Source organism: Nerophis lumbriciformis, linkage group LG02 (assembly GCF_033978685.3).
Source record: "Nerophis lumbriciformis linkage group LG02, RoL_Nlum_v2.1, whole genome shotgun sequence".
NCBI lineage: Eukaryota > Metazoa > Chordata > Actinopteri > Syngnathiformes > Syngnathidae > Nerophis > Nerophis lumbriciformis.
Window position 1 is genome coordinate 41643279 of NC_084549.2, and position 18815 is coordinate 41662093.

The window sequence follows — 18815 nt, forward strand, 5'->3', positions numbered from 1 at the left end:
AGTACAATACAATACATTTCAAAATCTACCCACCAAATACCCATTTACAATTCCATTTATAAATAAAAAGGAAATATTTAAATCCACCAAATCAGTCTCAATATCCTATTATTCATGACAATAAAGCTGATTCTGATTCTGATTCTTCTTCATCTATCCATCCATCCATTTCCTACCGCTTCAAATTTGATTAAAAGGTTGCATCTTGAAGATCTGTGAGAATCTCATCATACATACAGAGGTCAAGTCCAAGTATATAAACACCAATGTAAATTGCACAAATCCTTCATCACAGGTTCTAAAATTTATGCTTGAAAAATCCCAGAAGAAACATTAAAAAAAACAACTCCATTTTTTTGTATGTTACGTACAAGTTTTGTCTTGCATCATCCTAATAACATCTGAACAGTTCCAGCTATGATAACACGGCCGCTTTGTACATAGAGAAACAGCAGACCATAATATGAATTTAGTGTTGAGACTAGCAGAATTTTCAAATCGTGTTTTTCAACCTGTTTAAGCTGCTTACAAAATGTCATGTCAATGTATATTAGAAGTTATTTAACTTAGCGAATAGGAATAGAAAATTCCACAGTCAGGACGTCAACAATTTGCACTTGAAACAAACTGGACTATGTCGCATGAGATGGTATCTCATTTCTTATAATTGCTAGTTAAGAAAAACAAAAAAAAATACAATTGTTTTATGTGGTTAATGGCAACATATTAGCAAGAGGCTAGTTAATCAATCAATAAACAATCAATCAAAGTTTTTTTCATATAACCCTTAATCACAAATGCCTTAAAGGGCAGCACAAACCACAACGACTTCCGCGGCTCTGATCCCACATCCGGGCAAGAAAAAACAACCCAATGGGAACAATAAGAAACCTCAATAGCCTATAGCCTACGGTCACTCGCATCACTCATAGAACTCTGCATACTTTTATCTTGTGCCCGTTTCTCTACCAATGATTGTCACACACGCACGAGGTGTGGCGAAATTATTTTCTGCAAATGATTCTCTGGGAGGTGAGAGGAGCAGTGAGCAGCAGCGGTGGCTGCGCCCGGGAATCATTTTTGGTGATTTAACCCCCAAATCCAACCCTTGATGCTGAGTGCCAAGTAGGGAGGTAATGGGTCCCATTGTTATAGTCTTTGGTATGACTCGGCCAGGGTTTGAACTCACAAACTACCGATCACAGGGTGGACACTTTAACCACTAGGCCACTGAGTAGGTTTTTCTTCTTCTCTTCTTTTTCTAAATTGGGCACGTGATGGCTTCTTTGGTCTTTTACTTTGATCCATGATGAAGATGAAGACTCGACAATCAACATCATTAACTTTTCCATTACCTTTTGCCAGCACGTCCATTTGCCAGTCAATCAACCAGAGTCACGTTGATTGACTCCGGTTAAGTCCCAATTAATCACATGTTGGTAAATGGGTCTATTTTAAGTTTAGGAATACATTTTTTTGGAAGCAGTTTGTGTTGTGGCCTCAGCTGAGATCAGTCTATCCCTCGCCCGCCTCTCCCTTGCAAACCTCTGTCGCAAGTTGATCCCCCGATCCACCCTTTTTGCAGACAGGCCGGCAAATTGCTGCACTTACTTTGAAGCATATTTGCCGCTTTCTCTATTTAAATAAAAAAGGGCCACTGATGGAAATGAGTGGCAATAGTCTAGAAAACTGGCAAGTTGGTTTTTTTTTTCTGTTTTTTTTTTGTGCGTGCGCCCTCACATAAATTACGCCCTAGGCGTTCGCCCACATTGTCCATAGCAAAAACCGGCCCTGCATGCGCCTACAGTACGCGCCATGCACATAATCAAAAGCAGTCCAAGAGAAGCTGCTAACAATTCAAGATTCAAGATTGTTTATTGTCATATGCACAGTTAAACAGACAGTTTGCCGTACAATGAAAATCTTACTTTGCTAGTCCACCCTTCAACAAGTCACACGGTACTTAGCTAAAAATAAAAAATAAAAATAAAATGTATATACAAGGCACAGTAAGTAACATAACATTATTGCACATTCTGATTGACAGTCAACAGTATAAATATGGAGGTGACCTTGGGTCACAGCAGCAGGTAAAGTGTCTTTAGTGATCAAAGGTGAAAAGTGTCTACAGTGATGGTTCACAGTTCGGGGGTTGTCATGGTAGCTGTCTTTTGTTCAAAAAGATACAATTTAGCTAATGTAGTAGCTGAATGTTGCCAAATCGCTATCATTAGCAACAATGATAACTAAATACAGACAGCATATTGATTGATTGAGACTTTTATAAGTAGATTGCACAGTACAGTACATATTTCATGCAATTGACCACTAAATGGTAACACCCGAATACGTTTTTCAACTTGTTTAAGTCGGGGTCCACATTAATCAATTCATGGTATTATGTGTCCGAGCTAACACACTGGACCACTGCTACATAGTAATAAAGGACTCTCATCACTCTGTATCGCTCTGCAGCTTTAGGACTCTCCGATCACTGTCTGATTCGTCTCATCCCGACCTACAGGCAGAAGTAAAACAAAAAAACTGCTCGTAGTAGCAGGTGCAGGCCTGCTGTGATTGTATTGGAGAGTCTCTGAAAGTGAGTGCATCAAATCTTGACAAACTCACTGAAAATGTGACATCATACATCAGATGGAGGACCTGTTGTGCAGACCAGGGACATCATGTACAAAACCTGCGTACGCACAAAAACCTGCTGTACACCCTTTTTAACGGCCAAGGTGAGATGTATCAAAATTGACGCTGACAATGAAATGTGCGCTACCTCTCATCTGACATCACATGGACAAAAATAAGACCTTCTGGAGGAACGTTCTATGGTCAGATGAAACAAAAATTGAGCTGTTTGGCCACAATACCCAGCAATATGTTTGGAGGAGAAAAAGGTGAGGCCTTAAATCACAGAAACACCAATCCCACCGTCAAGCATGGTGGTGGTAGTATTATGCTTTGGGCCTATTTTGCTGCCAATGGAACTGGTGCTTTACAGAGAGTAAATGGGACAATGAAAAAGGAGGATTACCTCCAAATTCTTCAGGACAACCTAAAATCATCAGCCCGGAGGTTGGGTCTTGGGCGCAGTTGGATGTTCCAACAGGACAATGACCCCAAACACACATCAAAAGTGGTAAAGGAATGTCTAAATGAGGCTAGAATTAAGGTTTTAGAATGGCCTTCCCAAAGTCCTGACTTAAACCTATGGACAATGCTGAAGAAACAAGTCCATGTCAGAAAACCAACAAATTTAGCATGCCCGAAGCTTGTGTATGGCTACCAAAAGCGCCTTATTGCAGTGAAACTTGTCAAGGGACATGTAACCAAATATTAACATTGCTGTATGTATACTTTTGACCCAGCACATTTGGTCACATTTTCAGTAGACCCATAATAAATTCATAAAAGAACCAAACTTCATGAATGTTTTTTGTGACAAACAAGTATGTGCTCCAATCACTATCACAAAAAAATAAGAGTTGTAGAAAATTTGAAATGTAGGACTCTACCAGCAGCCTTTTTGTAAAAGATCCAGCTGCAAAACCTAAAACAAGTCAATAAAGTGGGTCTCCAGCGCTTAATGTCATGGTAACAACCTTTCACCATTGCACAACTCCTCCCACTTTCCTACACCCACTTTTGCATTTTGGACTTTCAGCGTCAGTTAGTCTGCCTAATCTTTTGAAAGACAACAGTCCAAAGTGACATAATACAGCAACAACACTCAAGACGTTGAATCAAAAATAATGAGCAATAGTCATCTTCTTGTGAACGTGGAGGAGTGGATAGCAAAGAATCAGAATGCTTTCCTGCCGCCAGTGTGCAACAAGCTCATGTGAGTAAATCTGTGACGTGGTATATGATCTGTGCATTGGCATTGACTATCTAACAAGAATCTCACGAGATCACGTCTGCTGTTTAAAGACATGCATCTGTTTTTTGTTTCATCCAGGCACTTTTCCCAGTTGAATATTATGTTTGTTGGAGGACCAAACACTAGGAAAGATTACCATATAGAAGAAGGTGAGGAGGTAAGAGACAAGCACACATGAATTGATTCCATCACCAAAAGGGACAAGCGGTAGAAATTGGATGGATGGATGGATGGATGGATGTAAGTGTTAACTGTCTCATGAAGACAAACACATTTTCACATCACATGGGCGTGACTAGGGCAGCACGGTGGTACAGGGGTTAGTGCATACGAAGGTCCGGGGTTTGATCCTGGGTTCGGGATCTTTCTGTGTGGAGTTTGCATGTTCTCCCCGTGACTGCGTGGATTCCCTCCGGGTACTCTGGCTTCCTCCCACCTCCAAAGACATGCACCTGGGGATAGGTTGATTGGCAACACTAAATTGGCCCTAGTGTGTGAATGTGAGTGTGAATGTTGTCTGTCTATCTGTGTTGGCCCTGCGATGAGGTGGCGACTTGTACCCCGCCTACCGCCCAAATGTAGCTGAAATAGGCTCCAGCACCCCGAATGGGACAAGCGGATGGATATATGGGCGTGACTATTGTAATTTCTACATTTGAAACCGTATTCACATCACACTTCAACTTCAACGACAATTGTTGGGGATGTTTGTCATCAACAATGACGTCTTTTCCTTTTGGTGAGTTCTCAATATTTTTGAAAAACTGTTTGCAAGAGGCCGCTAAAAATGCAGGTAATGGCGATATGATCTATTTTGTCTAAAAAGAACTCCAAAAACATTCAACACGGTTTTATATACATGCTGTAAGTATGTATGTATTCATGATAACATGCAGTATTTACAACATTGTGATAATTCTATCCATCCATCCATTTTCTACCGCTTGTCCCTCTCGAGGTCGCGGGTTGATAATTCTAAGCATTATCAACATTAATTTCCTATGCAGTGCTGAATGTAAAAGTTTAATCACACTTTTCTAGCAGATATATTTGTCATATTAAACTCACTTTTCTCACATTTAACTAATTTTCAGCACATTTAAATTTCAATTTAATGTGGTTTGCGTGCACTAAAACATGTGCAAACCTGATAGCACACGCAAAGCTGATCTACTAAACCTGTGCAAAGTGGATTGCGTATGTTAGGTGAGCTGAATAAGGCGCGCCATCCACTTTGCGTCTATGTCTTCATGAATATGCAAAATATATGCTGATCAATAAAACGCCCACAAAACTGTGAGGAGGGAATGTAAATATAGTTATACAGCATGCAAAATGTGATTTATCAACACTCATTAACATTTTTCCAGCAATTTGTTTAGCACATGTCAGAAGAACGTGCAAACTGACAGATGAGAATCATCCGTCCAACGCATGTGTGTCAACATTTTGGTGGACGGTCAGAAATAAAAATGTTAGACATATCATCTATTCAGCAATTTCATTTCATAATACCATTGCTGCTGGACAACTTATAGGGCTGATTAAAAAATTGAATTCAATTGATGCGTTTGCTGGCGTTTCTTTTAATGTTGTTCGTTTTTTTTAATTTAGGAAATATATTACTACAATATAGTTTAATATAGTTTAAGTACCTCGGGGTCTTGTTCTCGAGTGAGGGAAGCATACTTGCCAACCCTCCCGGATTTTCCGGGAGACTCCCGAAATTCAGCGCCTCTCCCGAAAACTTCTCGGGACAAATTTTCTCACAAAAATCTCCCGAAATTCAGGCGGAGCTGGAGGCCACGCCCCCTCCAGCTCCATGCGGACCTGATTGAGGACAGCCTGTTTTCACGTCCGCTTTCCCACAATATAAACAGCGTGCCTGCCCAGTCACGTTATAACTGTAGAATGATGGAGGGCAAGTGCTTGGTTTCTTATGTGGGTTTATTGTTAGGCAGTTTAATTAACGTCCTCCCAGCGTGGTAACAACACACAACAACAGCAGTCACGTTTTCGTCTACCGTAAAGCAGTTCGTCTGCCGTAAACATCAATGTTGTGACACTCTTAAACAGGACAATACTGCCGTCTACTGTACATGCATATGTGACAATAACATCTAGGGCTTTTAGAGAGTGCAGTGCACAACTGCGCACACAACAAGGAGACGAAGCAGAAGAACGAGGAAGATACAGCCGTGGCGACGCCGACGACGAGTAAGATGAAGAAATACGCTTGTAGGTTCCAAGCCGCAGCTGCGATTGGACCTGGATAGCCTCCGGGAAGAAGTAGTGGACTACCAAGTGCTTGGCAGTGAAGATCTTCCTCAGGAAGCAAAGATTGACCGGTTTTGGGCCATGCTAGGGAGAGATGGAAGATTCCAGACTGTCGTGCATTTGATGAAAGCACTTTTGTACATGCCACACAGCAATGCATCATCAGAGAGGGTGTTCAGCATGGTTAGAAAAATAGTGACAGAGAATAGAACAAAGATGGACAATTCAACCCTTAACTCAACAGTGAGTAGATGAGTGTTATGTGTGTGTATATATGTGTAAATAAATGAACACTAAAATTCAAGTATTTATTTTATTAATATATATACAGTATATATAAATATATATATATATATATATATATATATATATATATATATATATATATGAAATACTTGTCTTGGTGAATTCTAGCTGTAAATATACTCCTCCCCTCTTAGCCACACCCCCTACCACACCCCCGACCACACCCCCGACCACGTCCCCCCACCCCCCACCTCCCGAAATCGAAGGTCTCAAGGTTGGCAAGTATGGAGGGAAGAGTAGATCGTGAGATCGACATTTTCTTGCGTTTTAGTCATTCCAGACGTACGAATGTGCTGGTGATGCGATCCACAGCCTTGCGTACTGAATGTGAAAGTGAAAGAAAAGTGTCAGAAAGTGTCTGTATGCAAATGTTTCTGTTGTTTAGATTGCGATTTAGAAAATATGTTACAGATTATAGATGTTTCTTGCTGGTTCAACACATGGCACACAGGTGCATGAGAATATGAATGTGAAGAAAAGGATTGTCGCCGTAGTAACGCCTGGTAGGCACGTCGAATCCTCATTTAAATAAGGAGGTCTAAATATAAATGCTAAAGCTAAATGTTAAATCTAAATATAAATGTTAAAAGTACTGTTTGCAACTTCCTCGTAGTAACATTTTCAAAGTTACATAGTTGATTTAATTAAAAAAAAAAAATTCTGGCCCTAATGAAATGATTGATGTTTTCGGCCGTCACTCATCGTCAATACAAAAGCGCAGAGAGTGCGTGCGCAAAAGCAGTCCAAGAGAAGCAATGAACAATTTGCAGTCATATTGTTGTTATGATAGAATATACATTCAATGACAGCTAACGCTGTCAAATTGCTATTATTAGCTAACAACACCTAAAGCTAATGCGCGTGCATGTCACTACGTACGAGAAGCCGTAAAGAGATTGAAAAGTTGTCGCTCTCTACGCATCTTTTTAAATATTGCAAACAGCCCCTTTAAATCTAAATCTAAATGTTGAATCTAAATTTAAATGTTAAATCTAGAAATAAATGTTACATTTAAACCTAAATGTCAATCAACCTATCCCCAGGTGCATGTCTTTGGAGGTGGGAGGAAGCCGGAGTACCCGGAGGGAACCCACGCAGTCACAAGGAGAACATGCAAACTCCACACAGAAAGATCCCGAGTGCAGGATAGAATTCAGGACCTTCGTATTGTGAGGCAGACGCACTAACCCCTCTCTTCTACCGTGCTGAACCTTACTTGTGCGTAAATAAATAATAAACAGTAAACATTCAGTTCACAGAGCATAAAAAAAGTACTAGTACTCTAGGGCAGTGGTTCTCAACCTTTTTTCAGTGATGTACCCCCTGTGAATTTTTTTCAATTCAAGTACCCCCTAATCAGAGCAAAGCATTTTTGGTTGGAAAAAAAAGATAAAGAAGTAAAATACAGCACTATGTCATCAGTTTCTGATTTATTAAATTGTATAACAGTTCAAAATATTGCTCATTTGTAGTGGTCTTTCTTGAACTATTTGGAAAAAAAGATAGGTTTTTATTTATATTTATAAAGGATTTTTGAATTGTTGCTATTTTTAGAATATTAAAAAAAAAATCTCACGTACCCCTTGGCCATACTTGCCAACCTTGAGACCTCCGATTTCGGGAGGTGGGGGGAGGGGGTGGGGGTGGGCGTGGTCGGGGTGGGACGGGGGCGTGGTTGGGGGCGTGACTAAAAGGGAAGGAGTATATTTACAGCTAGAATTCACCAAGTCAAGTATTTCATATATATATATATATATATATATATATATATATATATATATATATATATATATATATATATGTCTTAATAAGGTTATCCAAAAAATAGTGCTCGATACCGTAGTAGAGCGCAATATATGTATGTGTGGGAAAAAAATCACAAGACTATTTCATCTCTACAGGCCTGTTTCATGAGGGGGGGGTTCCCTCAATCATCAGGAGATTTTAATGGGAGCATTCACATACCATGGATTATATAGGGCACAGAGTGGGTGGGTACAGGCTGGTGTAGGGGCGTGGTGATTGGCTCATGTGTTACCTAGGAGGTGTTTCCGTCTGTGGCGGCATGCTGTTACAATTTCGCTGCGCTTGTTGAGGGATGACAGGTCTGGACGGTAAATAATAAACAGTTTTTCTTTCAAGCATAGGTTGCATCTTTTATTACCACTATTGTAAGGTGTGCTGGATGCAATAATTTGTCATGTTATTGAATATTCAACATTATTGTCTTTGAGGTCCCAAATGTGTTTGCTGAGTTCTGTGGTATTCCGCAGGTTTTGGTTCCTGAAAGAAGCCTTGTGATTGTTCCATCTGGTTTTGAACTCTCCTTCAGTTAATCCTACATATGTGTCGGATGTGTTAATGTCCTTGCGTGTTACCTTAGATTGGTAGACAACTGATGTTTGTAAGCACCCCCCGTTGAGAGGGCAATCAGGTTTCTTTCGACAGTTGCAACCTTTGTTGGTTTTGGAGTCGCTCTGTCCGGGGGCCGACGGCTCATTTGCAATTGTTTTGTTGTGGTTTGAGATGATTTGTCGTATATTGTTCATACAGCTGTAGCTCAATTTAATGTTGTTCTTGTTGAATACTTTTCTTAGGGTGTTGTCTTTGGGAAAGTGTTTGTCAATCAGATTGAGGAATTTGTGTCCAATGTTAGTTGAGACGTTTTTGCTGTATGGGGGGTTGTACCAGATGATGTCGTTTCGTTGCTTGGTCAAATTCAGCTTTGCTAGATGACAGCATCGATAGCCTTTTATTAATTCCGGTAGGTATTCTTTTCGTGGTGGTGGGTGGGTGGTTGCTGTCATGGTGCACGTATTGGAGTGTTGTGTTGGGTTTCGTGAATGGTTGGTAGCTGTTATTTCTCAGGTTGAAAGTGACGTCAAGGAAGTTGACGGTTTGCTTGTTGGCTTCAATCGTGATCCGTAGGCCGTGCTCTTTGAAAATTTGGCATATGCGCTTCGGCCTACGGATCACGATTGAAGCCAACAAGCAAACCGTCAACTTCCTTGACGTCACTTTCAACCTGAGAAATAACAGCTACCAACCATTCACGAAACCCAACACAACACTCCAATACGTGCACCATGACAGCAACCACCCACCCACCACCACGAAAAGAATACCTACCGGAATTAATAAAAGGCTATCGATGCTGTCATCTAGCAAAGCTGAATTTGACCAAGCAACCCCCCTGTACCAAAAAGCCCTTGATGAAAGCGGATACAATTTCACCCTCACCTATGAACCCACGCCAGGAAACCAACCGAAAAAGAACAGAAAACGAAACGACATCATCTGGTACAACTCCCCATACAGCAAAAACGTCTCAACTAACATTGGACACAAATTCCTCAATCTGATTGACAAACATTTTCCCAAAGACAACACCCTAAGAAAAGTATTCAACAAGAACAACATTAAATTGAGCTACAGCTGTAAGAACAATATACGACAAATCATCTCAAACCACAACAAAACAATTGCAAATGAGCCGTCGGCCCCCGGACAGAGCGACTCCAAAACCAACAAAGGTTGCAACTGTCGAAAGAAACCTGATTGCCCTCTCAACGGGGGGTGCCTACAAACATCAGTTGTCTACCAATCTAAGGTAACACGCAAGGACATTAACACATCCGACACATATGTAGGATTAACTGAAGGAGAGTTCAAAACCAGATGGAACAATCACAAGGCTTCTTTCAGGAACCAAAACCTGCGGAATACCACAGAACTCAGCAAACACATTTGGGACCTCAAAGACAATAATGTTGAATATTCAATAACATGACAAATTATTGCATCCAGCACACCTTACAATAGTGGTGATAAAAGATGCAACCTATGCTTGAAAGAAAAACTGTTTATTATTTACCGTCCAGACCTGTCATCCCTCAACAAGCGCAGCGAAATTGTAACAGCATGCCGCCACAGACGGAAACACCTCCTAGGTAACACATGAGCCAAACACCACGCCCCTACACCAGCCTGTACCCACCCACTCTGTGCCCTATATAATCCATGGTATGTGAATGCTCCCATTAAAATCTCCTGATGATTGAGGGAACCCCCCCTCATGAAACAGGCCTGTAGAGATGAAATAGTCTTGTGATTTTTTTCCCACACATACATATATATATCTATATATATATATATATATATATATATATATATATATATATATATATATATATATATATATATATAAGAAATACTTGACGTTCAGTGAATTCTAGATATATATATATATATATATATATATATATATATATTTATTATATATATATATATATATATATATATATATATATATATATATATATATATATATATATATAATTTTTTTTTAAATTATTATATATATATATATATATATATATATATATATATATATATATATATATATATATATATATATATATATATATATATATAAAATAAATACTTGAATTTCAGTGTTCATTTATTTACATATATACACACACATATGCACTAGATGGCAGTATTGTCCTGTTTAAGAGTGTCACAACATTGCTGTTTACGGCAGACGAACTGCTTTACGGTATACAAAAAAGTGACTGCTGTTGTTGTGGGTTGTTGCCACGCTGGGAGGATGTTAATGAAACTGCCTAACAATAAACCCACATAAGAAACCAAGAACTCGCCCTTCATCATTCTATAGTTATAACGTGATTGGGCAGGTATGCATTTTTATATTGTGGAGGACCTGAGTCCGCCTGAATTTCGGGAGATTTTCGGGAGAAAATTTGTCCCGGGAGGATTTCGGGAGAGGCGCTGAATTTCGGGAGTCTCCCGGAAAATCCGGGAGGGTTGGCAAGTATGCCCTTGGCATACCTTCAAGTAACCCCAGGAGTACGCGTACCCCATTTGAGAACCACTGCTCTTGGGTACTAAAACAATTGGATATGCGCTAACAAACACGTAACTATAACTGTATTTAGAATCAAAGTACCCGCAATGCATGCTGGGTAGCCTAGCGGCAACTCTCCCAATGCTACATAATACTGTATGTTAATGGTTATGTTATTTTTTCCAACAGCTATTCTACCAGTTGAAAGGAGACATGTGTGTGAAGGTGATTGAAAATGGAAAAAACAAGGATGTGCATATCAAGGAGGGAGAGGTGAGCTTCAATTATGTCATTACAATTAATCAATGGAAAACAGTACCAACAAGAAATGCTAATGCAAAGTGAGTTACTTGCAAGATATGATATAATAATGTGTGGATATTGCAACATACAGAACCAGTCAGAAGTTTCTCATTTACTGTGTGATAAATGCTGAACCGGGGGTGTATCAATATAACTCATTCCAACGCACGATTTTAGATTTAAGGTTGGGATCGCACCATAAATCAAACCATGATGAGCTCAATTTTTGCATAAACCTGAACAGACGTTATGATATAGAAAAATAATGGCATGTCGGAGTGCCATGCAGGTTGTCCACAATATTTTCATTTGAAAATGATTAAATTGTCAACTGTTAACCCTTGACCGAGCAACTTTAAAGTCAAAACTACACAGCAGTTGGTTGCAGCACAGCAAAGTCAGTTAATAGTTATCCACAGGTTGATCATATAGTTCAAGTGTACCCTCTAACCTGGAAGTTTAAAATTTTAAATAAACCATTGCACGTGATTTGTGCCCTTTATTGAGGTCTGTTTCCTTTGTCAGATGTTTCTGCTGCCTGCTCGGATCCCGCATTCCCCACAGAGACAAGCCAACACTGTGGGACTCGTGGTGGAGCGGAGGCGGCTGCTCACTGAAACTGACTGCCTCAGGTTGGGCCTCTTTAATTGATGAAAACAGGCTTCAACACCAAATGAAAGAACTAGGGTTGTACAATATGCTGGTACTAATAAAGTACCACAATACTAACAAATTAAAAACGGAACTATACTGCTTCTGAAAAATATTTAAGTTTTTTCGGACATGAAGTCGCGTCGTCGTCACATCATGACATTGCTGGTAAAACGAGCAATGGTGTACGCATGGTGTACTTACAAGCAGACCAACTGTGGAGACATGAAAGGGAGAACGGACGTATTTTGGCTTAAAAACAAACGATGGAGGTGAAGCTTTTCACACTTAAACACCGCTCTGGAAGAGCTGCTTTAAACATGGCTAGAGAGCTAGCGGCGATCCATCCGCAGTCGGCAGTGTTTTAGCTACTTCTAAATCACTAATCATCACCTCCACGTCGACAAATAAACTGCGTTTTCACAAGTATCATCCCTGCTGGACGAGGAATAGCTAAACATGCTTCACTACACACCGTAGGAGGATGGAATAGCTAACAGCAAGCTATCGCTCCTTAATATAAATAAATGCCATGTGTGGATCAACACAGCCATTGAATGTAACGATACTAAGTACAAGGGCTGTACACAGTCGACTACAACGATTACATCGATATTTTTTTATCACCACACAATCTTTTGTCTTTTTTATTGTTTATAAACTCTGGAAAAACGTCCCTGGACACATGAGGACTTTTTGCTTGACGTTGCGATTCCAAGACGTTAGACGGCAATAGTGTATAGGCTACGATCTGTCTACTATTATCAGGAAGTAACCTTTGTCATTAAACTGAATCTAATCTAGTTTTTTGTTGCACCCTACAAAGTGTTTATACTGTAAATAGTGTACTTATTACACACTTGCTGTTTGACTGTAGCATGCTTCTTAGTTGTAGTTTTTATTGCGAAATTCAGAGGTGGTCACATCATCATATAAAATTGGTGATGCGAATCAGTAGCATGCATTTGGCAAAGCTAAAGTAATTTTACATCATGGTAGCGCATTTTGGAAAAGTGGAGCCTGACTTTACATTTAGGTGCTGAGAGTGCTGTTTGAGTGCTTGTTTCCTCGTCAAATGTTTAGTCTGCAACCGGGCGTGACGCCACGAGCACCGTTTGATTTTACTTGAATCTACAGGATTTGGTTGTTTTTTATAAAAGTGTCGAATTCGTTACGCAGCCCTAGGTAGGGATCTAAAATCACTCAAACCACATCTCAAATTCTATGTGGCAAAAGACAAAGCTTTTCCCACATTTTGTATTACTGGATTTTATTTTATTACAATGCAATTTCAGTTTTTATCAGATTAAGGGGTATTCTGTGGACATACGTACGTGTTGATATCTCTAGGTACTACATAGACAACACGATGGACATCCTGTTTGAGAAATGGTTTTACTGCCAACATCTTGGAACCCAACTGGTGCCAATCATCCAAGAGTAAGAAACACGCACATTTAAGATCCTCCTCTGTATTTATTTTAATTATATATTATTATTTGCAGGTTCATGGCATCAAAACAGTGCAAGACAGGAAAACCAGATCCCAGTGAGCCATCATGTTTAAGTCAATGCAAGAATCCTCGTTTATTGTGTTTTGTTTTTTGTTGGCTCAGACGAAGACTTCAGAGAGCCTCCATTCCAGATGAACAACATGAATGTGATGTCACCCTTCTGCTTTAAGTCTTGGCTGGATAAACATAAGCCATTCCTGACCAACGGCAACCCAATAAATATGTTTGGGGAACAGTTTGAGACAGAGGTACGGTCATCTACGAACCATACATTTGAACAGTGGGGGTAGTGCCAATATTTGATCTGCTGCTTCTTTGTAAAAAAAATGTTATGGTATCCATTTTCTACCGCTTGTCCCTTTCGGGGTCGCAAAGGGTGCTGGAGCCTATCTCAGCTGCATTCGGGCGGAAGGCGGGGTACACCCTGGAAAAGTTGCCACCTCATCACAGGGCCAACACAGATAGACAGACAACATTCACACTCACATTCACACACTAGGGCCAATGTAGTGTTGCCAATCAACTTATCCCCAGGTGCATGTCTTTTTAACAGATAAAATCCATCCATGCATCCATTTTCTACCGCTTGTCCATTTCAGGGTTGTGGGGGGTGCTGGAGCCTATCTCAGCTGCATTCAAGAACAACTAAAAAAATGTGTAATAAGTATTTGATCACACATACGTTAATGCATATGTATGTATATATGTAAATCACACCAACGGCAATAATTCTGATTATTATGAAGACACATGTACAGACCCGTCTTAAGTTTGCCAATGAACATCTGAATAATTCAGACAAGGCTTTTGGGAGAATCTATGGTCATATGAGACCACAATAGAGAGCTTTGACATCAACTTAACGCACGTTTGTTGGCAGAGAAATGCTAACATGGATCCAAAGAACACCATCCCCAATGTCTAAAAAGACCGTGTCATGACCTTTGGATTTGTTGTTCTTTTTGTTCAGTGTTTAGTTCCGTTCCCAGCGCTCCCTGCCTGCCTTTGTTTACTTTCTTATTACTGAATTCCGCTTATTGAGTGGTGTTCCCACCTGCCGCCAACACTAATCACGCCCCTTATGTACCCGTCTCGCCATTCACTCATCTCAGGTCCATTGTTTGCCGTTGGCGACTGTTTACGCTTCATGTTTGTTAACTATGCGATGCCAAGATATTGAAGTTTTGCTATGTTATGCTTTGCGTGCATTTCCCAGCTGCAAGTGACCTCTTTGTATTTGGCATTGTTTAAGAAGTAAAGATACATCTTACATGCATGCTGCCTCCCTTCCGCATCCTGGGAACCTGAACCATGGCAGAATGAACCTGCCAAAAGTGTTCTCACAGAAGGGCTGCCAAAAGTGTTCTCACAGAAGGGGAGAAGAGAAGCATCTACAAGAAGATGAAAACTGAGACACAGGCACAAAGGTATTCCTCAAATGCCGAGGAGATTGCCCTGATGGACTTTGTTTTGCTGGGGTTTTTTTCCCCCGGACTCACCGCACACAGAAGCTGTCCCCAGCATGCTTCCCACATGGACCACCTCTTCGCCAAACACAGGCGCGGACAGCTGCTTCTCCCTCGCCCACAGCCTGAGTACGGTATGATAAATACCCACCTTGCTTCTGTTTACAAGACTTGGGCTGTCATCCAACGCGACCAAGTCTCAAACCTTTTGAAGCCGGATGACCTCACACCGTCGGCCCCAGAGGCGCGTGCAGTGACGTGCATACGAAGGCGTAAGCGGCGGGCATGTATACAGGTTGTGCTTAGTACAGATACTCTTTCCATGACAAATTCTACGACTCAGCCTCCACCAAGGGACATTGAGTCAACTGTAGCTGACTCCATGAACATTTTTTCAAGAGCTAAAGCAGTCAGTCAGCCTAAACTCTTCAAGACTCAAGCTCCATCCTCCTTACCCACTCCACAGTTTTCCAAAGCTCTGACACCACCTGTTTCTGCTCCATGCAAAATAACGGTTGTGGTTCCACCTATTCCTGCTCCACACTTGTTCAAACCTCCCATGGTTTCAGTCCCTGTTAAACGCATGTTCATGTCTCCGAAGCTTACGGTTCCAGTCCCACCTGAACCTTGTGGGGATCCTGGACGGAAATATTCGAAAACGTTTTTCACCCAAAAACAACATTTTATTTTCCCGTGTACATACATTGATAAATGCACTGTATATAATAGCAATCACATCTTGTGTTATATAATTCAAATACCATTCGTCATGAATGATCCCTTTACGAAGACATTTGGAGTGACATTTTCAAACAAGCTTACCATAATATTACAAAGAGCAGTGCGGTTGTACGATAGTTAGGGCAGTCCGTAAAAAACTTTTTCACTTCTGATATGATATCAATATTGGAGCCTTGAGTGTTGGCTGATTACAATAATTACTGAAATTAAGGTCATGAGGGCTGCGATGAGGTGGCGACTTGTCATAATATTGTCCACAATATTATGTCAGACCCACTCGACATCCATTGCTTTCGGTCTCCCCTAGAGGGGGGGGGTTACCCACATATGCGGTCCTCTCCAAGGTTTCTCATAGTCATTCACATCGACGTCCCACTGGGGTGAGTTTTTCCTTGCCCGTATGTGGGCTTTGTACCGAGGATGTCGTTGTGGCTTGTGCAGCCCTTTGAGACACTTGTGATTTAGGGCTATATAAATAAAGATTGATTGATTGATTGATTGAGTGTAAGCCGCCTTCCGCCCGATTGTAGCTGAGATAGGCTGCAGCGCCCCCCGCGACCCCAAAGGGAATAAGCGGTAGAAAATGGATGGATGGATGGAAGGTCATGAGGGGTTAGTTAGCCTCACGTTATGAAGGTTCTGGGTTCGATTCATGATTCTTAGAGTTTGCATGTTTTCCCCATGACTGTGGGTTCTCTGCAGGTACTATGGCTTCCTCCCACCTCCAAAGACATGCACCTGGGGATAGGTTGATTGGCAACACTAAATTGGCCCTAGTGTGTGAATGTTGTCTGTCTATCTGTGTTGGCCCTGCGATGAGGTGGCGACTTGTCCAGGGTGTACACCGCCTTCCCCCCGAATGCAGCTTACCATCCATCCACCCACCCACCCTGCGACCCCAAAAGAAATGCAAACAATGCGTTTGTTACTGAATACTTTCTAATAAGTTTCTGCCTCGGAAACTGTGTGTCTGCAAGTACAGTAATATGCAACTATAATTATTTGATACTTGTTTATTATATTGACAAATGTCGTGCTTTAGACTGCAATATTGTTCAGTTACGTACACTTATTACTTACGTTGAGCTTTTGTGCTATTGTGTGCTTAGCTGTTGTGTAGCTGCTAGCTGTAGCCTATAGCCTATAGTCTATCACGTTTACATTTTATAAATGACTTGACTAAAATACAAGAAAATACCAACTTTGTGTGCTTATTGACATTTAGATGTTGACTGGCTGTCCATCTTTGTACAAGTAAACACGCTGCAGGACTGCTTGTATCGGAACTATGTCAGAGATCTTAGGTGCAAGCCAATATCATACAATACTTGGATCAGACCAACATACGCTATCAAAATTCGATCGGTACACCTTTAATTAGTAACAATGGAAGCACAAACAAGCACATGACTTTATGTCACTCGGGGTTGGAATACAGGCCACAGTAGTTGGTGAGTTTACAGTAGATTCTACAAGTATCAGTATTTCCAGAATGGTAGTTATGATAATTCAAACATGACATAACACTATAATATTTGTGACCCTGATAGGTAACTTTGTTTGGAGCTGGTTTGACTGAGTCATCTTTACCGCAAAGTGATGTGTGGATTTGGCAGCTGGTATGTTCAATAAATTATTCGCTCAGCTAACATCTTGTGTAAAACGTACTTGAACTCCAAATGTAGGTATAGATGACTAATATATCTTCTTCTCTTCGTCACCATCAGGAAGGATCTTCAAGAGTAACCATGAATGAGCAGGAGTTTACTCTCTCTGCGGGAAATAGTTTACTGATTCCCGAGCACAACCAGTCAGTTAACTTTATTATCAACATTATCAGTGACTTTCTATCATTTCACCACATTTCATGTACAGCATAATGGAGGCTATGATTTGGTAATGCAATATATTTTACATCTTATCCTTCAGGTACCACTGGCAGAGAGATGAGGAGACTGCTGCACTTGTTGTGGTGCAAAACCCTGAGCGTAAAAGACCCTGATCATACCTGACAACTACACACTAAATCTACTGTTTTGTTGTAAACCAGCAATTACTGCAAATTTCATATCAGCATAAAGAATAGAGGAAAATTAATCACCCATGAATTCATGATAATGTTACAAATACATATACTTCCGCTAAAAAAGAGTAAATAAAAACATTGTTATCTTTGTGTATAGTCTAATTTTGAAATGTGCAATGTCAACTGTAAACTGCACTGAACAATGTTCCATCCATCCATCCATTTTCTACCGCTTATTCCCTTCGGGGTCGCGGGGGTGCTGGAGCCTATCTCAGGTACAATCGGGCGGAAGGCGGTGTAAACCCTGGACAAGTCGCCACCTCATCACAGGGCCAACACAGATAGACAGACAACATTCACACTCACATTCACGCACTAGGTCCAATTTAGTGTTGCCAATCAACCTATCCCCAGGTGCATGTCTTTGGAGGTGGGAGGAAGCCGGAGTACCCGGAGGGAACCCACGCAGTCACGGGGAGAACATGCAAACTCCACACAGAAAGATCCCGAGCCTGGGATTGAACCCCCAGACTACTCAGGACCTTCGTATTGTGAGGCAGATGCACTAACCCCTCTTACACCGTGCTGCCCCAATGTTTATTGTGCTTAATTCCTTCCAAACATGACCTCTATATTTTGGAATAATTTCTTTAGGACTACACAATCAAACCTATGCTGTATTTCAATCAATCAATCAATGTTTATTTATATAGCCCTAAATCACAAGTGTCTCAAAGGGCTGCACAAGCCACAACGACATCCTCGGTACAAA

The 18815-nt window shown here is 40.8% G+C and overlaps 1 protein-coding gene across 1 annotated transcript; it reads left to right on the forward strand.

Annotated features, from left to right (window-relative positions):
* Positions 1-3676: 3676 nt before the first annotated feature.
* haao (3-hydroxyanthranilate 3,4-dioxygenase) lies at positions 3677-18193 on the forward strand. The gene is made up of 10 exons (XM_061962865.2): positions 3677-3850; positions 3968-4046; positions 11532-11615; positions 12171-12277; positions 13647-13736; positions 13802-13845; positions 13913-14058; positions 17568-17636; positions 17745-17827; positions 17947-18193. The coding sequence occupies exons 1-10, from the start codon at positions 3762-3764 to the stop codon at positions 18017-18019; spliced, it is 864 nt and encodes a 287-aa protein (XP_061818849.2). The 5' UTR covers positions 3677-3761; the 3' UTR covers positions 18020-18193.
* The last annotated feature ends 622 nt before the right edge of the window (positions 18194-18815 follow it).